Raw genomic sequence first — 26,035 nt, 5'->3', positions numbered from 1 at the left:
ATGAAAAGTCAGTAAAAAGTTTTGCTTTTTCTTCTCTAAAAATACCATCCCACCCTCATTCCCCTGCCTACTTTTAAGGTTCATTTTCTGTGTTTTTCTGTAAAGGTGTAATTTTATTTGTATTTGTTCTGCTTATATTAAGGAGACCACTTGGCTTCTTGAATATGTGGCTTATGTCTTTCATCAGTTTTAGAAATTTCTTAGCCAGTTATTTCAAAAATTTAATCTTTTTCATTATTTCTCTTCTTTGATGTAAAGTGGTTCCAAAATTGTGTACGTTAGAATTTCTCACCATTTCACATGTGTCTTTTAGACTCTCTTTTGAATTGTTCTTTTTTTTGTCGTTTGTCTTTTAATATGGTTGTTTCCTACTGACACATCTTGTAGTTTAATAACCATCTCTCTTATGTTACCTAATTATTTTTAGCCCATATTTTGAATTCTTAATTTTAGTTATTCTATTTTTTAGTTCCAGATTTTTTACTTGATTATTTATTATAAATTCCAGTTATCTTGAAGTTTTCTATCACTTCCTATATTTTCTTGAACATACCACATATGATATTTTCAAAGCTTTCTCAGTTAATTGCAATACCTGGATCACGTGTAGGTTTATTCCTATTGACTGTATGTTTCTTGCATTTTGAGTCAGTCAGTTCTCTTTTTCAGCATTTAACCTTTGATGAAGTATCAAAAATATATGGAAAAAAGTGAAAAGACCCTGCAAGATGTTTTCTTTCTCTAAAAAGTATTGAATTTTAATTAATCTTATTGGTAGATAGCATATGAGCAGACATTCTTTTGAGGCTTATTTTCAAGCTTTATTAGTTCAAGCTTTATGCTGTTTTTTCCTCTTATAGGCTGAGCTAAAATGGTTTCTCATCTAAAAGTGGCACATATACCAGGTTATCCTCACCTTGTTTATCCCTCAATTGTAATCCCTTTATCCACAGGATTGAGTGACTGATAAAGTTTCTTCTTAGCTTTATAACACTCCAGGTGTTCTTATTGTCCTTTGATTCTAGGTATCTCTCCTACACATATTCTACATGGACTTGGAAAACACCTGAAGGAAAAATTATTACATGATTTTGTGTTCACATTTTAAAACATCACAAGGTTGAGGTACTCAGACTAAATCCTGACCCATTGATCATCCAACTAGTATCAAATTACAGGAGTTTTTCACACCAACACTTCTCTACCTGCAAGTCTTCCCCTTTGGGATAAGCCTCTCTGGCACTTATGGGGTAGAAAAGTGAAACATGTAATACATCAGTTTCTACTTTACAATTTAGATATAGAAGCAACAACAACAGTACATTGAACTAGCCTAAAAGGTCCTACTCACAAAATAACTTTAGCATTTTCCTCCACTGTGAACAATGTCCAAACCCTATCAATTGAATCAATGTGACTCATGCTACATGAGTCCTGGGTAAGCATAGTGCCCTCCAACATGGGGGAAAACACTATCTCTGTCTTCCCAGGGTGTTAGCTATATAAAGATCCTTGAAAAGATAGTCTGGAAAGAGAGTTGTCACAAGACATGCAGAAATTGAGACCCATGGAGTATTGTCTCCTGGCATTAAGCAACTATTATATATTACTCATAATAAACCTTGGAAGCAGTTATGAATAAAGCATTTTTGTGGGCTTTGAGTTCACAGTTCAAGGTGAATAACCTTTTTAAAAGAATTATTTTAGCAGAAGTTTTAATAAACTTAGGTCTCAATTTCCTTTAGGGGAGATTTTTGCCACCTTGCCATAAAGTGTATGCAATAACAAATAAATATCTAAATAATAGATATGTTAAATCTAATGTGGCATAGTGATCTACAGTTGCACTTTTATTTTGTACCTTTTAAACTATAAGGTAATTTTAGATAATACTTTTAATTGTTGACTTAATTTAACAAGGTTTATTTTCTCTGTTACTTAAAGTATACTACGTAGAAGACAATATATATAAAAAAATAGTTATCTTTAAATTTAAACATTACAAGTCCTCTTAAGAGTCCTTAAACCTAGAGAAGATGAGAAAAGCTAATATAATATAAATATAGAAAACCACAACAAATTTGGATTTTTTTTTTCTCAGACCAAAGTAAAATTCAGTAAGTTTTCAGGAATAATTTTTGAGGCGACAACTGTGTCCAGCTGGACAACTTTCAGTTCTGGAGTTCATGTTTGATCCCGATCTCAAATTAACTTCACAGAGTGTTACATATTCCAGTACATTATGGCAAAGTAAACAAATGCAACCTAAATTACAGGCAAAGAAAAAAACTTAAGTGATATTTTGTTTGATGAAAAACCTTGCATTAAAAGCCAAGAAAAACTATTTTCAGTGTTTTCTGCACTTTTAGATATCAATTTAGTAGGTATGCATGGAGTATAACAGTCTCCAAGAATTTGAGCCACCATGATTTTTCATTGAAGATGGAAGAGAAGGTATATATACCTTCTCTTCCATCTTCAATGAAAAATCATGTATATATATGTATATATATATATTTGAGAGCAAGAGAGAGCACAAGCCAACGGTGGGACAGACAGAAAGGGAAGGAGAATCTATAGACTCTCCGCTGAGCACAGAGTCCCATATGGGGCTCAATCCCAGGACTCTGAGATCATGACCTGAGTTGAAGTCAGACACTTAACCAACTGAGCCATACAGGACCCCAGAAGAAAAGGTTTAGAAAGTGAGATTTGAGATTAATAATGGGCCAAATTTTCAAACTGTAAGGATCCTAAGATGCTCCAAAAGTTATCAGGAAGTATTAGAAAGAATTGGGGAGGGTATGTGCTTCGGTGAGTGCTGTGAAGTGTGTAAACCTGGTGATTCACAGACTTGTACCCCTGGGGATAAAAATATATTATATGTTTATAAAAAATAAAAAATTAAAAAAATATAAATGTGATAAGTACATGTAATAAATACTAAATTCATGCATTAAAAAAAAAGAAAGAATTACTTTGTGGATAGTAAGAGGCAACTTGGGCAGAAGAAGAGGAAAGTGTTGGGACAGGGGAGGGCATAGTTAAGGGAGAAAGAAAAATATCAAGTCATGGCTTTTAGGATATCTAGGACTTTTCAGTTTTCACTGACTTGTGACTTAGGGCAAGTCTGATACTAGTTTCATGCATCAAATGAAAAGATTATAGTAGATGGCCTGAAAAATTTTGCATATACATACCCAAATAGACATGAATGTTATTTGTAGCTCTTCTCCATGATAGCTTTATATTCTAGATTCTCAAAGTTGAATTGTAGAATGATTTCTTCTCTGGTCAAAAGCCAAATACATATATATCTGATCAAACATTCAATTTTGAACACAAAGTTACAGATCTATCTAAATTCAGGTTCATTTTTAATATGTTAGTAAATTTGCTAGTAGTCTTCTGATAACCAGGAAGTTTTCCAGATCCTCAGTTGTAAGTTAAAGAATATCTGAACAGAAGGTTTTCTTAAGCAATAACTGAAATTTATATAAATATCCAGTGGTAAGCATGATATATTAATATACATTTTTAAAACAGTAGTATATTTATAATCTTGGCCAATTTCTCTTGACATTTTGAGGTTTTTTTTTTCAACAAAGTACTGCCAAATATACTAGATATTAATAAGCTTGAACTCACATAAATCAGTAGTCTTAGTAACAATTTTTGTTGTGATTACATAATCACTAAAATCATCTTTAGCATTTTATACTAAGCCTTCTCTTTATGCTTCTACAAATTTCTGAGATAGTGGTTAAAGAATTGTTCTGGAATCCTTTTTTTTTTTTTTTAAAGATTTTATTTATTTATTTGACAGACAGAGATCACAAGTAGGCAGAGAGGCAGGCAGAGAAAGAGGAGGAAGCAGGCTCCCTGCTGAGCAGAAAGCACTGATGTGGGGCTCAATCCCAGGACCCTGGGATCATGACCTGAGCTGAAGGCAGAGGCTTTAACCCACTGAGCCACCAAGGTGCCCCTGTTCAGAAATCTTACAAAAGTTTGTGACCTTGCATTAAAAACCAAAAAAAAAATTTTTAATGTTTTCTGTACTTTTAGATATCAATGTAAAGACTAAGTTTTTTCCCCTAGACTTTGTATAGCTTAAGAAAGAGGCTTCATCAACATCTATGTGCTATGACAGAGAAATCACTCTTTGTGAGTCTTTAGCCTGCTGTAGAAAGAAAACAACTTGAGTCCCAGAGAATATAAAACAGGAGATGGTTGGCAAGTGTTTAAAAGAAGAAAAGGTGTGTATATGTGTGTGTGTGTGTGTGTGTGTGTGTGTACACAACAGTGTATAAATAAGGCTCCTTACCTGGCAATACTGGTCCTTCCCACAATTAGTCCTCATTAACTTTCAAATTTTTCTTCCAATATTTTAAATTTTAGTAAGATACACATAAAATTTACTATCTTAATTTTTGTGTATATTCAATAGTATTAAATTCGTAAAGTTGTTTTACTATCACTGCCATTTAATCCATATTCAGAACTCTCTTCATCCTGTAAAACTGAAACTATATAGCTATTAAACAGTAACTTCTCAATCTTTCTTAACATTCTAAAGTTGTAAGACTGCAGTTTGAATTTATGCCCTGTTAATTTCAAAAGCATCCCCAAAACTTGTTCCTGTACAGCTCCATCTCGACCCTTTTCAGTTGTTGACATCACAAAATTACCTCTTTATATACTAAACCAATAATTCCTTTAAATGCATTAGTGCCTTAAATTATGTAGGAAACTAAATGAGGAGTTATAAACCAAAGTCACAATAATACTAGTTTTTAAAGCTATAGTTGTTTTTTATTCCTCTATTAGTCTCTCTAAATCATGTAGAAACAAAAAGTAGGGTGACAAACTGTTGTTACAATAATATTGGATTTTATAATTTCCCATGTATTTATCTTTATTGGGATCTTCATTTTTTTTTTCCACACGACTTCCAATTGCCTCTTGTCTCTTCATTTCCACCTGCAGCACTCTCTTTAGCATTTCTTTCAGGAAGACCTAAAGGTAATGAACTCTCTCAGCATTTGTTTGTCTAGGACTATTTTAATTTCTCTCTTGATTTTGAAGGACAGTTTTGACAGTACAGGAATTTTGGTTGACAGTTATTTGTTTTTTTGTTTTTTGTTTTAACTTTTAGCACTTTGAATACATCAGCTCACTGCCTTCAGGGCTTCAAGGTTCTGGTAAGAAATCTGCTAGCTATCTTATTGAGGATTCCTTATATGTGATAAGTTACTTCTCATTGGCTTCTTTCAAGATTCTCTGTCTTTAGCTTCTTAAAGTTTGATTATGTGTCTCAGTGTGGGTTCTGAGTTCATTGTATTTCAAGTTCTTTGAGTTGCTTGGATGTTTATATTCAGGTCTGTCAACTGAATTTGGGAAAATTTTGGTCATTATTTCTTCAAATATGCACTCTGCTTCTTTCTTTCTCTGTTCCTTCTATGACTTCCATGGTATATATGTTGGTCTGCTTGATGGTATCTCACAGGTCCCATAGGTTCTATTCACTTTTCTTTAATCTTTTTTTTTTTTTTCTATTCCTCAAACCGGATAATTATATTGTTCTATCTTCAAGCTCACTAATTTTTTATCTGCCTACTCAGAGACATATCTCTCTAGTGAATCCCACTAGGGTATATTTCATTTCAGCTACTGCACTAAAGAACTCCAAAATTTCTTCTTGATTTCTCTGTAGATTTTCTGTCTCTTAATTGATATTTGTTTTGTTTATACATCAATCATTTTCCCTCCTTTTAGTTCTTTAAATATCTTTAAAACAATTATTTAAGGATCTTTGTCTGGTAAATCTGCCATGAGATCTTTATTAAAGGATAGTTTTGGTTGATTTATTTATTTTTCCTTTGAGTGTGCCATAAACTTCTATTTCTTTGAGAGATTTGTGACTTTTTAAAAATTTACAATTGGATATTGAATGTAATGATTATGGTGACTCTAGAAATTAGATTCTCTTCCCCAGGGTTTGCTGGGATTTTGTTTTTGCTTTTATTATGTTTGTTTCTATATTATTGTAGTCTGTCTCTGTGCTGAGTATCAGCCTGAGTTTTATATAAACTTAAGGTCTCCTCAGGTCTTTTCTGAGCCTGTGCCTTCCCCTATATATGTTTGTTGACAATCTAATTTCCCACATATATGCAGATGCTTTTGAATATTCTAGTCTTTTTTAAAATTTTTTTTTGAGATTTTATTTATTTATTTGTCAGAGAGAGACACAGCGAGAACAAGAACACAAGCAGGGGAAGTGGCAGAGGGAGAATCAGGCTTCTCACCAAGCAGGGAGCCCAATGTGGGGCTCGATCCCAGAACCGTGGGATCATGAACTGAGCTGAAAGGCAGATGCTTAATGACTGAGCCACCCAGGTACCCCATTCTTGCCTTAAAAAAAAAAAAAATAGCATCCTAGTCTTAGATATCTCACTCCCAAAAGATGAAAAAGAGAAAAAAAAAAAAAAAGTGAAGGGGTAAGGGAAGGACACCAGCCCATTAAAACCCCTGGAGATCACTTAGCTGGCAGGGCAGGAGCTTGCAACAAGATGGGAAGTACAAGGACACGTACGTCTTTGCACCTCTGTATCGGAAGTAATCAGTGATTAGTGCACAGATCATCATATTTGGAGGACAGAGTCCTTCTTATCCACCCTGGCTGTACAAGCTATGTGCAGGCTACTCCTGAATAGCTGCTTAACTCAGGGCCAGAGGGTAGAGCTGGCAGCAGTGCCAAAAGCTGAAATTGACTAAAATTAACCCCAATTTACCATCCAAGTTTTTCCCTGGAAGTTATAAGCCATCAATAGATTCCAGAGTTCCAAGATAGTTACATCAGATGGATTCTGCAAGTGCAATCATTCTCTAGGTTGGGAGACAGGGTTCCTGTTCTTCCTACTCCACCATTTTCCCAGAATCCTCTGCCACATTGCCTTTCATTGTATTGTCTTCACATTTTCACATTCTCTCTTCACTTTAATAGTTTTCATCAGAGTAAGAATATGAGTTTGATGATCATTGTTATGCCATGGGCCTTAATCTTTCCTGGGATTGAACTGGATTTTTCTTTATTTGCCACATAAAATAAAGAATTAAAAAATCGGAGCTTTGGATCCTGTTTGCATCAAATAGCACAGTTTAAACCATATATTTATTCTTAAAATATATATAACTGTGATATGTATGTTAATAATGTCTGCCTGGAAAAAAATGGACATTGTACTTGTCAAACAACTGCATAGTCAAGAAACACTGAAAATTGTATAAATGGAAAATAACATTTAGTTCTCCTCAGAATATAATCATTCTAGTTTTTAAATCATAAATGTTTGACTATTGGGGCATCTGGGAAGCGCAGTCAGTTAAGTGACCAACTCTTGGTTTTGGCTCAGGTTATGATCTCAGGGTCATGAGATTGAGCCCCATGTAGTGCTCCTGCTCAACATGGAGTCAGCTTGAGATTCCCTGTCCCTCTCCCTCTCTCTAAAATAAATAAATAAATAAATAAATAAATAAGTATTTAAAAAAGTGGCACCTGGGTAGCTCAGTCTGTTAAACATCTGCTTTTGGCTCAGGTCATGATCCCAAGGTTCTGGGATCAAGCTCCACATAGGGTTCCTTGCTCAGTGAGAGTCTCCTTCCCCTCTCTCTCTGTCCCGCTCTGGCTCATGCTCATGATTTCTCTCTCTCTCTCATAAATAAATACAATCTAAATAAATAAAATTTAAAAATCTTTAAAAATAAAAGTGACAAATGTCTGATGTTTTTAGAACTTAAAAAAAAAAAGCAAGTTCATGGGCATTCTGATCTTTTTTGTAAAGATTCAAAAATCTTCATAGAACCAAGAAGTTTATTTTAAACCATATTAACTAATACAGGCAATAAAATTTAGATAATTATATCCTAAATACTGTAGCAATAGCATTCTTAGTATAGGTCTTCTGTCAAAAGATAAAATAAATTACATAGATGGAATAAAGATATTTTAAGAGTAAAAAGTGAAGGGACTTATAAAAGTATCATTTCAAAGTTTAAATTTACATTTTTTATCATTCACAGACTTGATTTAGAGACTCTAATATTAGGATCCATGATTTTTATGTTGCCACAAAATTTATTTTTCCACCTATTCAGAAAATCTGTGAAATTTTTGAAGAAATTAAGTAAAAGCTATCATATAGACAGTGTTTATGGAAAAATTGATACTAATGTGTTAAAATACCATGAATTCTCAATAGTGAGGTTTGGTGGAAAATATTAAAATTTGCATTATAAAGAAATTAAAGATTATTTCCCTCAGTTACATCCGGAGTTGGCTCAGAATCATGGTTATCAAATAGTTAAATACACTGAACAATCTGCACCTCTTATTTTTTGGAACACTTGAGTACTCACATTCTCACTTTATCCCACTTAGGATTGAGAAGTCTTTTACTTTTTTACAATGTTTGCATTAAACAGGTGTATAACATCCCACAGTAGCAAGTAGCATATTTTCCTGTAAATAAAAACTACGACATATTCTCTTAACATTTGTCTTATAAAAGACAATTTAAAAGGCTCTTTGTAAACATGATGCAACTGAATTATGTACATTGTTTATTATTTGTGCAGGCTGCCTTAGAGGAAGAATGGCTAACTTTAGATTCCACCCGCTTTCCTTCACAAACACTGCTTGTCCCAAACCAGCTGCTCTGGCCAAAGGTAACATGTCATGGAAAACTCTTAGTGCTCCATCTTTTCTCGTTTTTAAGGTTATGCTGTGCTGTAGTGATTAATAATGCAATTTATTGACTTGAAAAACACAATTACTTTTAGAAGCCTCTGACTTCCTCCTCATCCCCAGATGTAATTTTTCATATAGCTTTTCTTTCATTTGCTCCTATTTTTTTCTTTATTTTGGATTTCTTTCAACACTTTATTTCACAGTAGCAAAAAAAAAAAGATATACTTCAGCTGCATATTTGGCAGTAGACTAAAATCACTAGTTGACAGCACTTTAAAAATACAAAAATATGCATTAAGAGGGCAACAGCTGAAGATTCTCAGTCAGAGGTCAATGGACTGCAGTATCTGTTATTTATTTGATAATCTTTGAAGTTTTTGTTTTCTGATATTTTTAAAGATCTTTGCAATTAATCATTCTGTATATGCAAACAATACCAAAAATCATATCCCCCACCACTACAATAAAGTACATTTTTATGTGTATTACATAAATTTATTATAATTTTCAATTTTTATATGTGTTATCCTTGGGAGACTGCTCAATAATATGCATGTAAAGTAATATATAAGTGCTGGAATTTTTCAATTTATTTTATACTTAATATACATTACTCTCCTGATAAGTTTTCTGGAACCTTAAAATATGATGATACTTCACTGAATTTACGAAGTCATCCAGCTCAAGCATGGCTATGTAATGAGAAAGAAGATTTGTTTTCATCAGAACATGCACAGTTTAATAGCAGGTAAGCTACATTGCTCTTTTAGAGGATTAACCCATGAGGAGTGTATTACACTTATTACATAAGTAGAAAAATAATGAAAAGTAGGTACAAATTTGCTTGTATAGAAGATGGAAGGGCATTTAATGTTAAAACTGTAATCATTTTATGGGGTTTTCAGTAAAAAAAAAAATGTGTGAGGTAGCTTCCTTAAAGCAACAACAAAAGTGTCAGTGAAATAATGTCATTAATGGTTGTAAACAAGTGAACTTTTAAATACTACTATATAGGTAGAGATAAGAAATAGAATAAAAATTCCAGTGCCGCATTTCTTTCGACAAAAGGATTGAAATATGCTTCAAGTAATTGAAATGTAAACATTTTAAATTAATGGCAGACTTTTATTACTTTTCAAGATAAAGTTTTTCTGTAAGTTAAATGGATTTTATTTCCAAGTTTGAGACAACATAAACAGCTTGTAGTTTTAAAAAGTGCTGATATACTTGTGTTGATTCAGTTAGTATAGTTTTTTTCTATTGCCAGATCACAAAATAGGACTTTATCCTGGACTCCTGAATCAAAGACCAGCAGAAAGAGTTTGCTAAAAACTGAAAAAGAAGAAAAAATTTCAAAAGAATGGTATGTGGTCTATTTTACACTAACATATGAAGAAATTGAGAGACTTTTAAGTGTTCAGGGCAGTTATTTTTCAAGACTTTATGAATTATTAGTTTTTAAGAAACTGTATGCATGTTACAGATTCTTAAATGGGAACCTATATAGTTCAGATATGTATGTTTATATGCATATAGATATATTAATATGGTATGGATATTTGTTTTGCCTTTATTAAATTTAATCTTTTAATAGGGGCTTTAAAGATATTGCTACTGCTCAGCAAATGTTGAAGAGAGCACAGAAGATGAAGTCAAAGAAATTAAGGAAAAAATTAGGTGGGTGATGAATGCTCTTTGAATAATAATTTTGTGTCTGATATTGAAGATAAATTCTTTTAAAATATTATTTCCCAAGTCATATTTAATAATATTTAATAAGAACAGAAATAAAATTCACAGATATGAGTATATCTAAGGTAATAATTCTGAAAACTTAAGGAAACTTAACAAGAATTATGTTATTACATTAAATGATTTGTTATGCACTTAAATGCTTATCTTCACTTCCCCCTATTTCTTATTTATTTTGTTATTGATAATTCTGTCTATTGTGCACTGAGAATTATGGTGTAATTTATTTCTAAATTGGTTCACTTTGACAAATGTTGATTCTAAAGAGTGTTTCATGTGCTTATTCCTTTCTGTGTTTTTAAATTGCTTGATTGTTTGATAAATTATTTCTATAAACTTGTTAGCTTCATGAATATTAGCTGTGAGGGCTTCACCGCTTCACTTTGTGAAAGAAATACAATGTATATCTTCAGGATTATGCTGAACTTGGGAAATGTTCAGAAGTATCCTTTTTTCTATCCCATTTGATTCTCCAAATCATTTGCTTCTTTGGGTACCTCTAATCATTTTAGTATCATTACTTAATAGCAGAGTAGTTTATAGTCTCAGGGCATAAAATAGCTGGCCATTATGACTTTATATCTATGATTAAAACTACTTAAAATTATTTGCATGTTGTATGTAACTTAGCATTTACTTGTAACTTTATATTTACTCATGGACTCATAGGTTTAATATAAGTAATGTGACCTCTTTTTAAAAGCTGTTTTGAGTTTTTCTTGTTCAACAGCTTCTTAATTTACAATGATTTTAACATCAGTAAAATGTTTTCATAGAAGTACCATTAGTCCTGAGAAAAACAGAGAATCTATCTTATAGTTCTAGCTTATATAATTATTCAAAGAAGCTTTCAGAAGATTAATTTTTCTTTATTAATTTTATCACTTATTATTTTAATCATTAATCCATAGAATTTTAAAAATGTATATTTTAAAAAAACAAAAATAAAGATAACCAAAATACCACTGGTTTCCAAGAAATAGCTGATATTTTTTGACATAGCACTTTATTGATAAATTCCTGATTATTTATTTTTATATTCACAAATGTTCAACTTTCCTTTTTTAGTGTTATATTAGTGACACCTCTTATCTTTTTGAGATAATGTAGTATTTTTCATTGCATATGTCAGGTTTGAGAGAGTAAAATTTTAAGCATTTTTAAAGAAAATGTGAATATGTGCTCTATTCAACTTTCTTTGTGCCTCCCATACTCCTGTGATGTAAACCCCTGTTAAGTTAATCAGAGCTCAGTTAACTGAGTACTATCTCAAGGAGTTGTAACGAGGGAAATAGTAACTCCAAACTCTTAACAGTAGTGGGTGCAACAAACATTCTATAAGTAGCTGTTTTGAGAACAATAGTTTCTGAAACTCCTGGGGGAAGTTCAAATATCAGAAGTGGCTTAAGTACTGATTCAGCCGAAGTTCAACACATAATTTTTACTTATTTATGTTCAATAGCTATTTTTTAAAGATATTTACAATGTTTGTAATAATTTCTGATAATGAAGCTAAAGCAAAGTTTATTTTGTTAAACTCTGTCTCTGGAATATATAGGTCTTTCTTGCTAATTCTTATAACTAAGGGATTTTCGTTGTTGTTGAGCTCATTTTTAATAAATCAGCACAATAAATAATAGATTTTAGCAAAAATTTTAATAAGGAATTTATGCTCATACATAAAAACCAAACCATTGTTTTAATGGATAAAAATTAGACATAATCATCATCAGGCAAAAATTAAGCCCATTTTTATCTGTCACAAGGTGGCATGGTAGGGTAACAAATGTAAAAGGACAAGCAGACATACAAGTTAACAACCACATCTTAAATTTAACATTTTGACAATAGTCATTATGTGTGATCTGTTGGGTAAAAATCCAGAATGGCAACTGTATAATTTTTTATAGGGATCATTACTCTAATTACATGATTGTAAACCAAATTGCATTTTTACTTCTGTGGGAGGTTTTATGTCTCTGTTATATTTTTGTTTTACTTTTGTTTGATCAAGATATTAGATTGATAAAATAAAAGCAAATTTTTTCTTTAAAATTTGAATCTGAAATGTCAAACTTAATGATGACCTTTTAAATTCTTCTCATTCTTTTTCTCTACTGCCCCCTCACAACATATATTCAGAATAGAAATATCCAAAGTAAGGTTAAGGATGAAGTCATGATAAAGAAAATCAGTAGGATCCTCTCCAATTATGATGCTTTAATCTTCTATTGGGTTAATAATGTAGCACTTATGTCACTTTGTATCTGTGACTGAATCATTTAAGACTATGTACTTCAGGTTTTCTTCTTACAGAAAAAGAACTTTCTAGTATCTTTCCTGTTTACATTTCAATCTGTGAACTTATTTAAATCTGCCTAAAATAATGGCCGTAATTTTAAACTTTTACTTACTAATAAATTAAAATATTTTAGATACTTAAACCTTAAAAATTTGCTAGTAATATACATGGAGATAGATCGATTGATCTATCTATATCTTGTATGGCTAACCTGCCAACTTGAAAATTGTAAGCCACCAGAGGGCAACATTGTCCATAAAACTGCTGGAGACTAGCCATCTTTGAGGGTAGGGGGTAGGGAGGGTGGAGCATCAGAGAATAAAAACTTAATTAAATGGAATCAGTTAAGATCTCCAGTCTAACAAGGCTTGTGGGGGTGGGGCATAATTGCACATATCATGGAAGCTTTAATTCAGATTTCTAGCATGAAAGACTTTAGCACAAGTTGCTTTGTTGCAAACACATACTTCCTGTTTGTATCTTACACATGTATTTATTAGCCAAGGGGTATGAGTCCGCATAGCAATATTTGATTTAAGAGGAGAATGAAAACAGGACAAAGGCAGAGGGTTAATTATTTAAGAAAGCTGCAGATAGAGGAAAAATACGACTGAGTTTGCTGATTAGCGAAGAAGAAGGGGGCCAGGGAGACATATGGTATAGGCAATCATCAGGGGAGACTCAGTATTGATGACTTCTATTGGGATAAATGAGGCCATCTGCTTTAAACAGAAAAAAACAGGAGGAGGACAGGAAGTGGGAAGAGGAATTGTTTGGAAGCCATAGGATGAAATCTAAAATTGTGGGGAGTTATATTTATTCAGTTTGAGTTTGTGTTCTGACTGTTGTTATCCCTAGTAAGTTATTACTTAATAAATATGATGGACATAAGCATAAACAGGTAATGACTGGTCTTGTTTTTATGGGGTTTTAATTTGTCTTTTTGTTTTTACTGTTGCCTCATGAACAGAAATAATTTTAGAACCTGGTGATCTGTGTTAGAATTTAGCAGATACCTAGGGAAGTTTAAGGTTTATAACTGCAGTGGAGAGCATTGCTGGTTTATTGAAAACATGAGTCAATAACCTAAAAGTAGTGAACATAACTGTAGAAAAATGGAGAGGAACAGGATGGGGAAGAGAATAGATGCTTGGGGTTTATGTGGAACTCTCCTTAGGATGAATTCTGAGTATAGGGGTTTGGGTAGAGAGCAATGATAAGAAGTTTGAGGGGGTAAGAATATAAGGACAAAAACATAATGTGATTTTCCAACATTTATCATGCTTATGCATGTCACATTTCAAATTTCAGACAGTGAAGAAAGAGTAGGATGAAGCAAACAAGGTTAATTTAGTTATAAAGGTAGGACCACAACTAGGGATAAGAATTATCTTGCAGCTGTTTATAATATCTAAATACACTCAACACATATTAAGCATTTAATAAATACTTGCTTATTTTATTTCAGTGATGAAAATAGCTTGAGACTGTGATGTTAACATTGAGTTATAGTCCAGAATGAAGCCAAGTAGAAAATAAGTTAGGCTAACTTTTTAATATGAATTGAGTACTTCATGAGCTATAGCAAAGAGATCAGGTTGCAAAATGATAGGATAACTAAAGAATGAGTGTTAAGGATCAAAAGGGAAGAGTATAGACAAAACTGTGGCAAAATAAAGTTTGTTGATGATTTATTTTGTTTATTTCAGTGATTTCCAAAAATAACAAGAATTTTGATCATATGTGCTCTCAACAAAACAATAATAAAGTCGATTTAAATAGTAAGATCCTGGAGGGCCAAGACTCTCCTTATTCCCCACTGAATTCCCAGAACCTGAGAGATACCATGCCTGGCATATGGTAGATGATCAATAAATAACTATTAACTAAGTCCACAGTAAATTAGATAAGAGTCACTAAATGCTTTTGATTGTGTGTACGTGTATGACTGGGTGTGTGTATTGCAGCCATTTAAGTCTATGTTTCTATTTGGGAAGATAAATTTAAATTAGTAAGTAATACTCCTTAGAAAAATGGAATATGGGATGCCTAGGTTAAGTGTCCAACTCCAGATTTCAGCTCAGGTCGTGATTTCAGGTTTGTGAGATTAAGCCCCGCTTTGGGCTCCACACAGCATGGAACCTGCTTAAGATTCCCTCTGTCCCTCCCTTTCTGCCCCCCCCCCTAAAAAATATAAATTTAAAAATAAATAAATAAATAAATAAATACATAAATACATAAAATGATGAAGTACATCTAGTCATCCAGCCTTGACTTATAATTTATTTTACAGCACTACTGTACTTGTATGTACTTATACATACAAAAATGGATAATAAGGTTTTAATGTATGAAGTTAACAAGAATATCAACCAATGAACTAATATTAGGACTCTAGAAACTGAAAAGGGATTATATAGGGGATGAAATAATTTCAAGAATATTCTAATGCCTATATAGGTTATGTTACTTAAATGAGATAATGAAGTACAGAGTCATATGTGTAATAGAAACTCAGCTTCCTTATGGGTTTCTTTTAAATATTTTATAAAAATGTATTTAAAACCTATTTCCCAGACACTGAGAAAGCCATACTGGGACATAAAAGATTTTAAAAACTGCAACATCATCCTTGCATTGATGATCTCAAAGGAGTAGATTTAAATGTATAAAACTGATTTTATAATGTAAGAAAAAAATACCACAGGCTGTACTCTTTACAATAAACTTGTCCCTTGACATGTCTACTTGACTATATTTTTGGGGATTAGCATAGTATCTTATTTCACAGTGATATTTCCAGGGACTATCAAAATCAAGTGATTTTTTCCCCCATCTAGAATTACTATTTTTCTTGCTTCTTATTATTATCCCTTTGCAACTTGCATTGCTGTAAGTTTTAATAAATTTAAGGTTGTAATCACAATGTTTTAGAATGAATGGATATTGAAAAAGTAGCACTCTTTATGTGCCCCTGATGAATAAAATTATCTTTTTGTGTGAATCAAGCTAGATAACTTTCCTAAATATTTTATATATATTATCTAATCTTGATAATAATGAGGAAAGCTCAGTGGGGAGTCTGCTTCTCCCTCCCCCTTTTGCTCTCCCCCTGCTTGTGCGCTCTCTGTCTCTGTATCTCTCTCAAATGAATAAATAAAAAAAAAATCTTTAAAATATTTGTTATTTTTATTGATGTCATACCTTAGGTCACATATAATTATGAGGTATGCCCAAATATTGACAAATATTTTCCCTAATCTTGAGAAATATAATCTCTGTGAACCATGTAAATCATGCTTAATAATGATAAATTGTTGCTAGACTAATGGAAATATTAGGTATCCTCATGCTTGAAAAATAACTTTTTGACTACTATTCTGTTTTTCTAATTAACATTCTAAAAATATACTACCTTAGAATTTAATTAAAATATATAATTTGGGCTTTATACTATTTAAATTATAATTTTCCATTTAGCATATTCAATTATATATTGCATTAGATACTAGTTAAGCAAAGATTCTTAAAGTCTCCTTTTGCAAGATAATGTAAGATATTAAGAAAATGTATGCTGCCTTAACTAGTGGTTTCATGTTAACCTACGTTAAATGCATAGCTTTCTGCTTTTTCTTCTATCCCCTGTTACTTACATCACTATTTTCTTTTCTTACAGTTTTTCAACAAACACAAACTGCAACTGCACCAATCCTCCATTACCAATAAATCATAGGGCTCTGTGTTTACAATCATTCTATTAATTTCATAAAATTAATAGATTTAGAATGTTCTTGGCTATAAAATGTATATAGAACAACTTCTTTGTTATATAAGATATTAAGGCAAAAGAGAAACCATTAATTTATTTGTAGAATTAGTGAAATGCTCTTTTTTCTATTTCTCGTCTTATCATTTGTCTTGCTTACATCTTCTTCCCAGCTCCTCAAATGCAGAGGAAAGAAAAGTAGAGTATATGATTTTTCCTGTAATAATGCCTTTTACCTACTATGCATTTATGGAAATTTTTCTTTATTCCAGCAGATATATTTAAGAATTAAAGAAAGGAGCTATAATAATAAATAGTAAAGCAATTCCTCAAATAAAAAATGATGCCATAACTAGAAAATTTTATTATAATTTTTTCACATTACTAGTATTTCTGTGCTTTATATTAAGTATTGGCTATGTACTTAATCAGATAACCAAAAATATATGAATGTTTTATTACTATTAGGTATCATAAAAAATTATAGCCACTTCAGAGAAGGAATTAGCCATAGCTGAACTTTTGTCTTATCTTGCTTTTTGTCTAGATCCCATGGTTTGCCTAGCATTATTAAAAAACAATGAAAATAAAGTTTCTGTTACAAAATCACCAAAGATGGCACAACCCAGAAGAGATGGTTACTTTGAAGGTATGGTTTAATCATAGATATGTAGAAAGGTTTTAGATGAAAATGGAGTATGGAATTGTTGAATCACAATATTATACACCTGAAACTAATGTAACACTGTATTTTAACTAACTGGGATTAAAACAAAAGGCTTTAAAAAAGTAAGGGATACCTGGGTGGCTCAATCAGTTAATCAGCTGCCTTTGGCTCAGGTCATGATTCCAGGGTCCTGGGATCGAGTCCTGCATTGGGCTTCTTGCTCACTGTGGAGTCTGCTTCTCCCTCTGCCACTGCCTGCCACTCTGCCTGATGATCTTGCTCTCTCTCTGACAAATAAATTAATTAATTAATAAAATCTCAAAACAAGTAAAAAAATAAGGAGATTTATAGGATTAAAAGATGAAGATGGAAAATTATATTTAAAATAAAATTTTGGGAGGGCGCCTAGGTGGCTCAGTGGGTTAAGCCTCTACCTTCGGTTCAGGTCATGGTCTCAGGGTCCTGGGATCAAGCCCCATATCGGGTTCTCTGCTCAGCAGGGAGCCTGCCTCCCCCTCTTCCCGCCTGCCTTTCTGCCTATTTGTGATCTCTCTCTCTGTGTCAAATAAATAAAATCTTTAAAAAAAATAAAATTTTTAAATCCTCAATAGTCCTAAAGTACACATAAAAAATTATATATAAAATATAATTAATAAAAGTCAAAATGCAGTTCTTGGAGCTAAAATACTAATTTAGTGTATTGATTCATTCACATAGTAGTTTAGTATTTGTATCAGTGCTTATATAACTTTAAATTTCTTACATTTTTATGTGAAAGTCTTATAAAGCTGTTTCATCATATAACTAATTGTATTTAAATTTTATACTGACTAGCCTATATCAGTAGAAGTGAACTCACGTGGAAAGGATAGTCTAATATATTTACTTCACTGCCAATATATACAAATTGCATTATATATTATAAATTAAACTCGAATTTTAAATACTTTACTATATTTGAAGCTTGTCCTACTCACTTTTGGGGCAAAGGATTTACACATCAAAAGGGCAGATTAAACTCATAACCGGCAAGGAAATTGAAGCAGTGGTCAAAAATCTCCCAGCAAACAAGAGCCCAGGGCCAGATGGCTTCCCAGAGTAATTCTGCCAAACATTTAAAGAAAAATTAATACTTTTTCTTTTCCAAAAAATAGAAATGGAAGGAAAACTTCCAAACTCATTTTATGGGGCCCAAATTATCTTGATCACAAAACCGAAGACCCCAACAAAAAGGAGAATTACAGACCAATATCCCTGATGAACACAGAAGCAAAAATTCTCACTAAAATACTAGCTAATAGGATCCAACAGTACATTAAAGGGATTATTCACCACAATCAAGTGGAATTTATTCCTGGGCTACAAGGTTGGCTCGATATCTGCAAATCCATGTCATACACTACAAAAATTAAAAAAAAAAAAAAAGGAAAAGAGCCATATGATACTCTCAATAGATGAAGAAAAAGCATTTGAGAAAGTATAGCCTTGTACATCAATATCATCAAATCCATCTATGGAAAACCCATAGTGAATATCATTCTCAATGCGGAAAAAATGAGGGCTTTTACCCTAAGGTCAGGAACATGACAGTGCTGCCCACTATCTCCACTGCTATTCAACATAGTACTAGAAGTTCTAGCCTCAGCAATCAGACAACAAAAAGAAATTAAAGGCATCTGATTTGGCAAAGAAGAAGTCAAACTCTCATCTTTGCAGATGATATGATACTTTATGTGGAAAACCCAAAATACTCCACCCCAAAACTTCTAGAACTCATACAAGAATTCAGTGAAGTATCAGGATACAAAATCAATGCACAAAAATAAGTTGCATTTCTGAACACCAAAAACAAGATAGAAGGAAGAGAAATTAAACACTTAATCCCATTATAATGGCACCCCAAACCATAAGGTATCTAGGAATAAATCTAACCAAAGAGACAAAGAATCTGTACTCAGAAAACTACAGAGTACTCATGAAAGAAATTGAGGAAGACACAAAGAAATGAAAAACATTCCATACTCATGGATTGGAAGAACAAATACTGTGAAAATGTCTATACTACCTAGAGCAATCTACACATTTAATGCAATCCCTATCAAAACACCATCAACTTTTTCCAAAGAAATAGAACAAATAATTCTAAAATTTATATGGAACCAGAAAAGACCCCAAATAGCCAGAGGAATATTGAAAAAGAAAAGCAATGCTGCTGGTATCACAAGATGGTATGGGACTGGCACAAAAACAGCCACATAGATCAATGGAACAGAATAGAGAGCCCAGATATAGACCCTCAACTCTATGGTCAACTAATCTTCAACAAAGCAGGAAAGAATGTCCACTGGCAAAAAGACAGTTTCTTCAACAAATGATGTTGGAAAACAGCTACATGCAGAAGAATGAAACTGGACCATTTCCTTACACCACACAGAAAAATAGACTCAAAATAGATGAAAGACCTCAATGTGAGACAGAAATCCATCAAAATCCTTGAGCAGAACACCAATTTTATACGATTCTATGAAAACAGACCTTTGACCTTAGCCACAGCAACTTCTTCCTAGATACATCGCCAAAACAAGGGAAGCAAGGGTAAAAATGAACTATTGGGACTTGATTAAGATCAAAAGCTTTTGCACAGCAAAGCAAACAGTCAACAAAACCAAAAGACAACCAACAGAATGGGAGAAGATATTTGCAAATGACGCATCAGATAAAAGGCTAGTGTCCAAAAATCTATAAAGAACTTGTTAAACTCAAGACCCAAAGAACAAATAATCCAATCAAGAACTGGCCCAAGGCATGAACAGACATTTCTGCAAAGAAGACATCCAAGGCCAACAGATGTATGAAAAAGTGCTCAACATCACTCGGCATCACGGAAATACAAACAAAACCACAATGAGGTACCACATCACACCAGTCAAAATGGCTAAAATTAACCAGTCAGGAAACAACAGATGTTGGCGAGGATGAGAAGAAAGGGGAACCCTCCTACGCTGTTGGTGGGAATGCAAGCTGGTGCAGCCACTATAGATACGGGGCTTCCTCAAAAGGTTGAAAATAGAGCTACCCTATGACTCAGCAATTGCACTACTGGGTATTATATCCAAAGATACAAATGTGGTGGTCCAAAGGGACATGTGCACCCCAATGTTTATAGCAGCATTGTCCACAATAGCCAAATTATGGAAAGAGCCCAGATGTCCATTGACAGAAGAATGGATAAAGAGGATATGGTGTATACATATACAATAGAATATTATTCAGCCATCAAAAAATGAACTATTGCCTTTTACAATATAGAGGATATTATGCTAAGCGAAATAAGTCAAACAGAGAAAGAAAATTTTCACATGATCTTGCTGATATGTGGAATTTGAGAATCAAAGCAGAGGATCAGGATCATGGGGGAAGAGAGGAAAAAATGAAACAGGATGAAACCAGAGAGGGAGACAAACCATAAGAGACTCTTAATCTCAGGAAACCAGCTGAGGGTTGCTGGAGTGGAGGGGGATGAGAGGGTTGGGGTGGCTGGGTGATGGACATTGGGGAGGGTATGTGCCATGGTGAGTGCTGTGAATTGTGTAAGACTGATGATTCACAGACCTGTACCCCTAAAACAATACATTATTTGTTAATAAAAAAAAAACAAATAGAAGATTATATTTCTGATTTCAGCATTTGGAAGAATTATGGACTTATATTATCAAACAAATATTTAAATGTATCAGAGAAATAAACATGACATAAGTTTGCCATTGCTTTCTCTTTAATGTTAAAATGTCCATAATTTTATCTATACTTTTGGATTATAATTTCTAATAAGAAAAATATATTTGAATCGAAGTGGACCACTTGGAATTTTTAATATTTAATATTAAAATATTTAATAATTTTTAATATTTTTAATATTTAATATTTAATACTTATTAAATAAATCTTAAAATTCATGCATTATTATAGCATGGTTACAAGTAGACACTTTAACATTTCTAGTCAGTAGTGTCTCAAACTAAAGAAAAAATTGATTAACACCAAGTTTATACAATTCTATAGATGCCTATTAAATATGTAGCAGTGAGAGACTTGGGGTCTAGAATTTTCTTCAAAGTATTAGCAATAAATATATACGTAAAAGATAATAAAACAAGTGTAGCAAAGTATTGAAACTGTTGGATCAATAGATGATGGTATATGGAGATTTGTTCTACCATTCTACTTTTTTAATATTAAAATTTTTCCTTGGAAAAACATTTTAAAAATTTGATGGACATTAAAGGTGTCAAAAACTAATATTTCAAAAAAACACTTGTCAATTAGTACTTTAATACAATTAAAATATGTTTTCAATAGAAGATATAGCTTGGGTTTTAAACAATTATTATAATTTTAATTTCATCATTTCACTATGAAAGAAAGAACAGTTGTTTGCAAATATCTTCTCCCATTCTGTGGGTTGCCCTTGACTGTTTCCTTTGCTGTGCAGAAGCTTTTGATTTTGACGAAGTCCCAAAAGTTCATCTTCACTTTTATTTCCTTTGCCTTTGGAGACATATCTTGAAAGAAGTTGCTGTGGCTGATATCGAAGAGATTACTGCCTATGTTCTCCTCTAGGATTCTGATGGATTCCTGTCTCACATTGAGGTCTTTTATCCATTTTGAGTTTATCTTTGTGTACGGTGTAAGAGAATGGTCGAGTTTCATTCTTCTACATATAGCTGCCCAGTTTTCCCAGCACCATTTATTGAAGAGACTGTCTTTTTTCCACTGTATATTTTTTCCTGTTTTGTCGAAGATTATTTGACCATAGAGTTGAGGGTCCATATCTGGGCTCTCTACTCTGGTTCCACTGGTCTATGTGTCTGTTTTTATGCCAGTACCATGCTGTCTTGGTGATCACAGCTTTGTAGTAAAGCTTGAAATCAGGTAACGTGATGCTCCCGGTTTTATTTTTGCTTTTCAACATTTCCTAAGCGATTCGGGGTCTCTTCTGATTCCATACAAATTTTAGGATTATTTGCTCCAGCTCTTTGAAGAATACCGGTGGAATTTTGATCGGAATAGCATTAAAAGTATAGATTGCTCTAGGCAGTATAGACATTTTAACAATGTTTATTCTTCCGATCCAAGAGCATGGAATGGCCTTCCATCTTTTTGTGTCTTCAATTTCTTTCATGAGTGTTGTGTAGTTCCTTGAGTACAGATCCTTTACCTCTTTGGTTAGGTTTATTCCCAGGTATCTTATGGTTCTTGGTGCTATAGTAAATGGAATCGATTCTCTAATTTCCCTTTCTGTATTTTCATTGTTAGTGTATAAGAAAGCCACTGATTTCTGTACATTGACTTTGTATCCTGCCAGGTTGCTGAATTGCTGTATGAGTTCTAGTAGTTTGGGGGTGGAGTCTTTTGGGTTTTCCATATAAAGAATCATGTCATCTGCAAAGAGAGTTTGACTTCTTCATTACCAATTTGGATACCTTTTATTTCCCTTTGTTGTCTGATTGCTGTTACTAGGACTTCTAATACTATGTTGAACAAGAGTGGTGAGAGTGAGCATCCTTGTCGTGTTCCTGATCTCAACGGAAAGGCTGCAAGCTTTTTCCCATTGTGGATGATATTTGCTGTGGGTCTTTCATAGATAGATTTGATGAAGTTCAGGAATGTTCCCACAGCAAAGGAAACAGTCAAGAAAACAAAGAGGAATGGGAGAAGATATTTGCAAACGACAGCACAGACAAAAGGTTGATATCCAGGATCTATAATGAACTCCTCAAACTCAACACACACAAAACAGACAATCATATCAAAAAATGGGCAGAAGATATGGACAGATACTTCTCCAATAAAGACATACAAATGGCTATCAGACACATGAAAAAATGTTCATCATCACTAGCCATCAGGGAGATTCAAATTAAAACTACATTGAGATATCACCTTACACCAGTTAGAATGGCCAAAATTAGCAAGAGGAGAGGATGTGGAGAAAGGGGAACCCTCTTACACTGTTGGTGGGAATGCAAGTTGGTGCAGCCTCTTTGGAAAACAGTGTGGAGATTCCTCAAGAAATTAAAAATAGAACTTCCCTATGACCCTGCAATTGCACTCCTGGGTATTTACCCCCAAAATACAGATGTCATGAAAAGAAGGGCCATCTGTACCCCAATGTTTATAGTAGCAATGGCCACGGTCGCCAAACTGTGGAAAGAACAAAGATGACCTTCAACAGATGAATGGATAAGGAAGATGTGGTCCATATACACTATGGAGTATTATGCCTTCATCAGAAAGGACGAATACCCAACTTTTGTAGCAACATGGACGGGACTGGAAGTGATTATGCTGAGTGGAATAAGTCAAGCAGAGAGAGTCCATTATCATATGGTTTCATTTATTTGTGGAGCATAACAAAAAGCATGGAGGACATGGGGAGTTAGAGAGAAGGGGGGTTGGGGTAAATTGGAAGGGGAGGTGAATCATGAGAGACTATGGACTCTGAAAAACAATCTGAGGGGTTTGAAGTGGCGGGGGGGTGGGAGGTCGGGGTACCAGGTGGTGGGTATTATAGAGGGCACGGATTGCATGGAGCACTGGGTGTGGTGAAAAATAATGATACTGTTATGCTGAAAATAAATGAAAAAAAAAAAGAAAGAACAGTAAATCTACTAAATCAAAAACAATTGCACAGCTATTACCTGTTAAATAAAAAGCATTTTTACTTTAGAAAGGCAGTGCCTAGTAAGAAAAATAATGGGCATTTTTTGCCCTGTAAATTAGCATGCATTTCAGAATCAGAAGGGAGAAATCTACCAGCATATTTTACTGCATTATCTCTTGTTCTGTGAAATGTGAAGACATGTTATCATCTAGAATAGTATATATGAATGTATGGTTTATTTACAGATTTGTGTACTAATATAAAATATATGAGGAATAGTTCAAATAGCAATAGAAAGAAAGTGGCCTGATAGAACATGGAACATTTCTATCTGTACTTCATAATATGAAGTTGTATGTTTTTTATTTACTTTTCTCCATATGAAATGTGTTTAGTTTACTTTTTTTTTTTGAAACCTCAAGTACATTTGGCATTTCATTAATTTCACTTAATGGTCATTATGTGTATACCAGATATTCTAGTGACTGATAGTTATTTTCAGGGTTGTTGCTTTTGTTGTTGTTGTTTTTGAAGGAATGGCTTGGCAAAAACAGTTGTACACAGAAGAACTTTTTTTCTTCAACCAGTATGTTTATTTCTGTCTTTTTTTTTTTTTTTTTTTTTTTGAAGAGGTAAGAGTGAGGCAAAGGTTATTTGATCATTGCTGGCCAGGTGGTTGAATCCCATGGTATCTTTACCTTCTGCTGTGGCTCACAAGCCTTCTAGATTCACACCATTTCCTAACTGGCCAGGAAGGCCAGTCATCTTCCACATTAGTAGCTTGATTCACTCGAGTTTCCCAGTAGAGGGTCCATTTTAAAATGAGGTCTTTTGAGATACAATATCAATTATATAAGATGCACATTTTACATAATTTTAGAGTACAATCCATTTCAATATATTTGCAATTATACAACTATCACCACAATTTCATTTTAGAGTATTGGAGGGACTTTTCCTTAAAAAATTCAAGTAAAATTAATAGCTGGACATCTTCCCTACCCCCCGCCAAAGTGAGGGAGATCAGAACTAAACTTCACTGTAGGTTTAGACTGAATGATAATCATACACTGAATGAGTCTATGTGGCACAGTATCTCAGCACAAAGGCATGCCAGCAATGTAGTATTATTCCCTTTTGTTTTGTTGAAATTAGATAATAGTATTATTTGACTATTTTTCTCTATTCCCATTTTATAATAACAGTATCTGATTTTTTAAAAGCTGAACTTAAAAAAATAAAAGCTGAACTTAAAAATCCTTTCTTCTCTACTTTGCAATATTATCTATAGGAGTTTCCATGATTTGTCTTATAAACAGTACTAAAATTCTTTACTTATGATTGCTGCTTTTTTCTGAATGTCACCAGCAGAACAAAAAGGATGGTGCACATCCTCTAGTAGGCAAAAAAAAAAAAAAAAAAAAAAAAAAAAAAAGGCACTTAAATTTAAGGAATACTTAATGAAATATCAAATTATATTAAATGATGTAAGGTTAAGAATTATCCCCTTTTAATAGACCATGCCTTACAAAATATTCTCCTTTCATTTTGTTTCAAGTTTTTATTTAATTTTTAGTTAGTTAACATATAGCATAATATTGGTTTCAGGAGTAGAATTTAGTGATTCATCACTTAAATGTAATACGCAGTGCTCATCACAAGTGCCCGCCTTAATACTCATCACCCATTTACCCCATCACACACACCTCCCTCCAGCAACACTCAGTTTGTTCTCTAGTTAAATCTCTTATGGTTTGCTTGCCTCTCTTCCCCCACACTTTCCCTATGTTCACCTGTTTTGTTTCTTAAATTCCACATATGAGTGACATCATATGCTATTTGTCTTTCTCTGACTGACTTGTTTGGCTTAGCATAATATACTCTAGCTGCATCCACCTAGCTGCAAATTGGCAAGAATTCATTCTTTCTGATGACAGAGTAATAATCTGTTGTATATATACCACATCTTTATTCATTCATCAGTTGATAGACATTTGGGGTCTTCCCACAACTTGGCTGTTGTTGATAATGTTGCTATAGACATTGGGGTGTATGTGTCCCTTCGAATCAATATTTTTGTACCCTTTGAATAAATACCTAGTAGTGCAATTGCTGGGTCATAGGGTAGTTCTATTTTT

General features: G+C 33.2%; 1 protein-coding gene across 6 annotated transcripts in view; it reads left to right on the top strand.

Annotated features, from left to right (window-relative positions):
* The window catches only part of LRRIQ1 (leucine rich repeats and IQ motif containing 1), a 225,009-nt gene that overhangs the window by 91,870 nt on the left and 107,104 nt on the right, over positions 1-26,035 (top strand). For all 6 annotated transcript variants that reach the window (XM_082738968.1, XM_082738972.1, XM_082738971.1 and 3 more), the window contains 5 exons: positions 8,635-8,724; positions 9,373-9,494; positions 10,014-10,109; positions 10,341-10,423; positions 17,114-17,215. In XM_082738968.1, coding sequence (XP_082595094.1) covers positions 8,635-8,724; positions 9,373-9,494; positions 10,014-10,109; positions 10,341-10,423; positions 17,114-17,215 — 493 coding nt within the window. The remainder of the gene's footprint in view (positions 1-8,634; positions 8,725-9,372; positions 9,495-10,013; positions 10,110-10,340; positions 10,424-17,113; positions 17,216-26,035) is intronic.

This window comes from Mustela nivalis (assembly GCF_964662115.1).
Source record: "Mustela nivalis genome assembly, chromosome: 7".
In the NCBI taxonomy this organism is placed as follows: domain Eukaryota; kingdom Metazoa; phylum Chordata; class Mammalia; order Carnivora; family Mustelidae; genus Mustela; species Mustela nivalis.
Note: the sequence above shows the minus strand (reverse complement) of the source record. Positions and strands in the feature narration are given on the sequence as shown.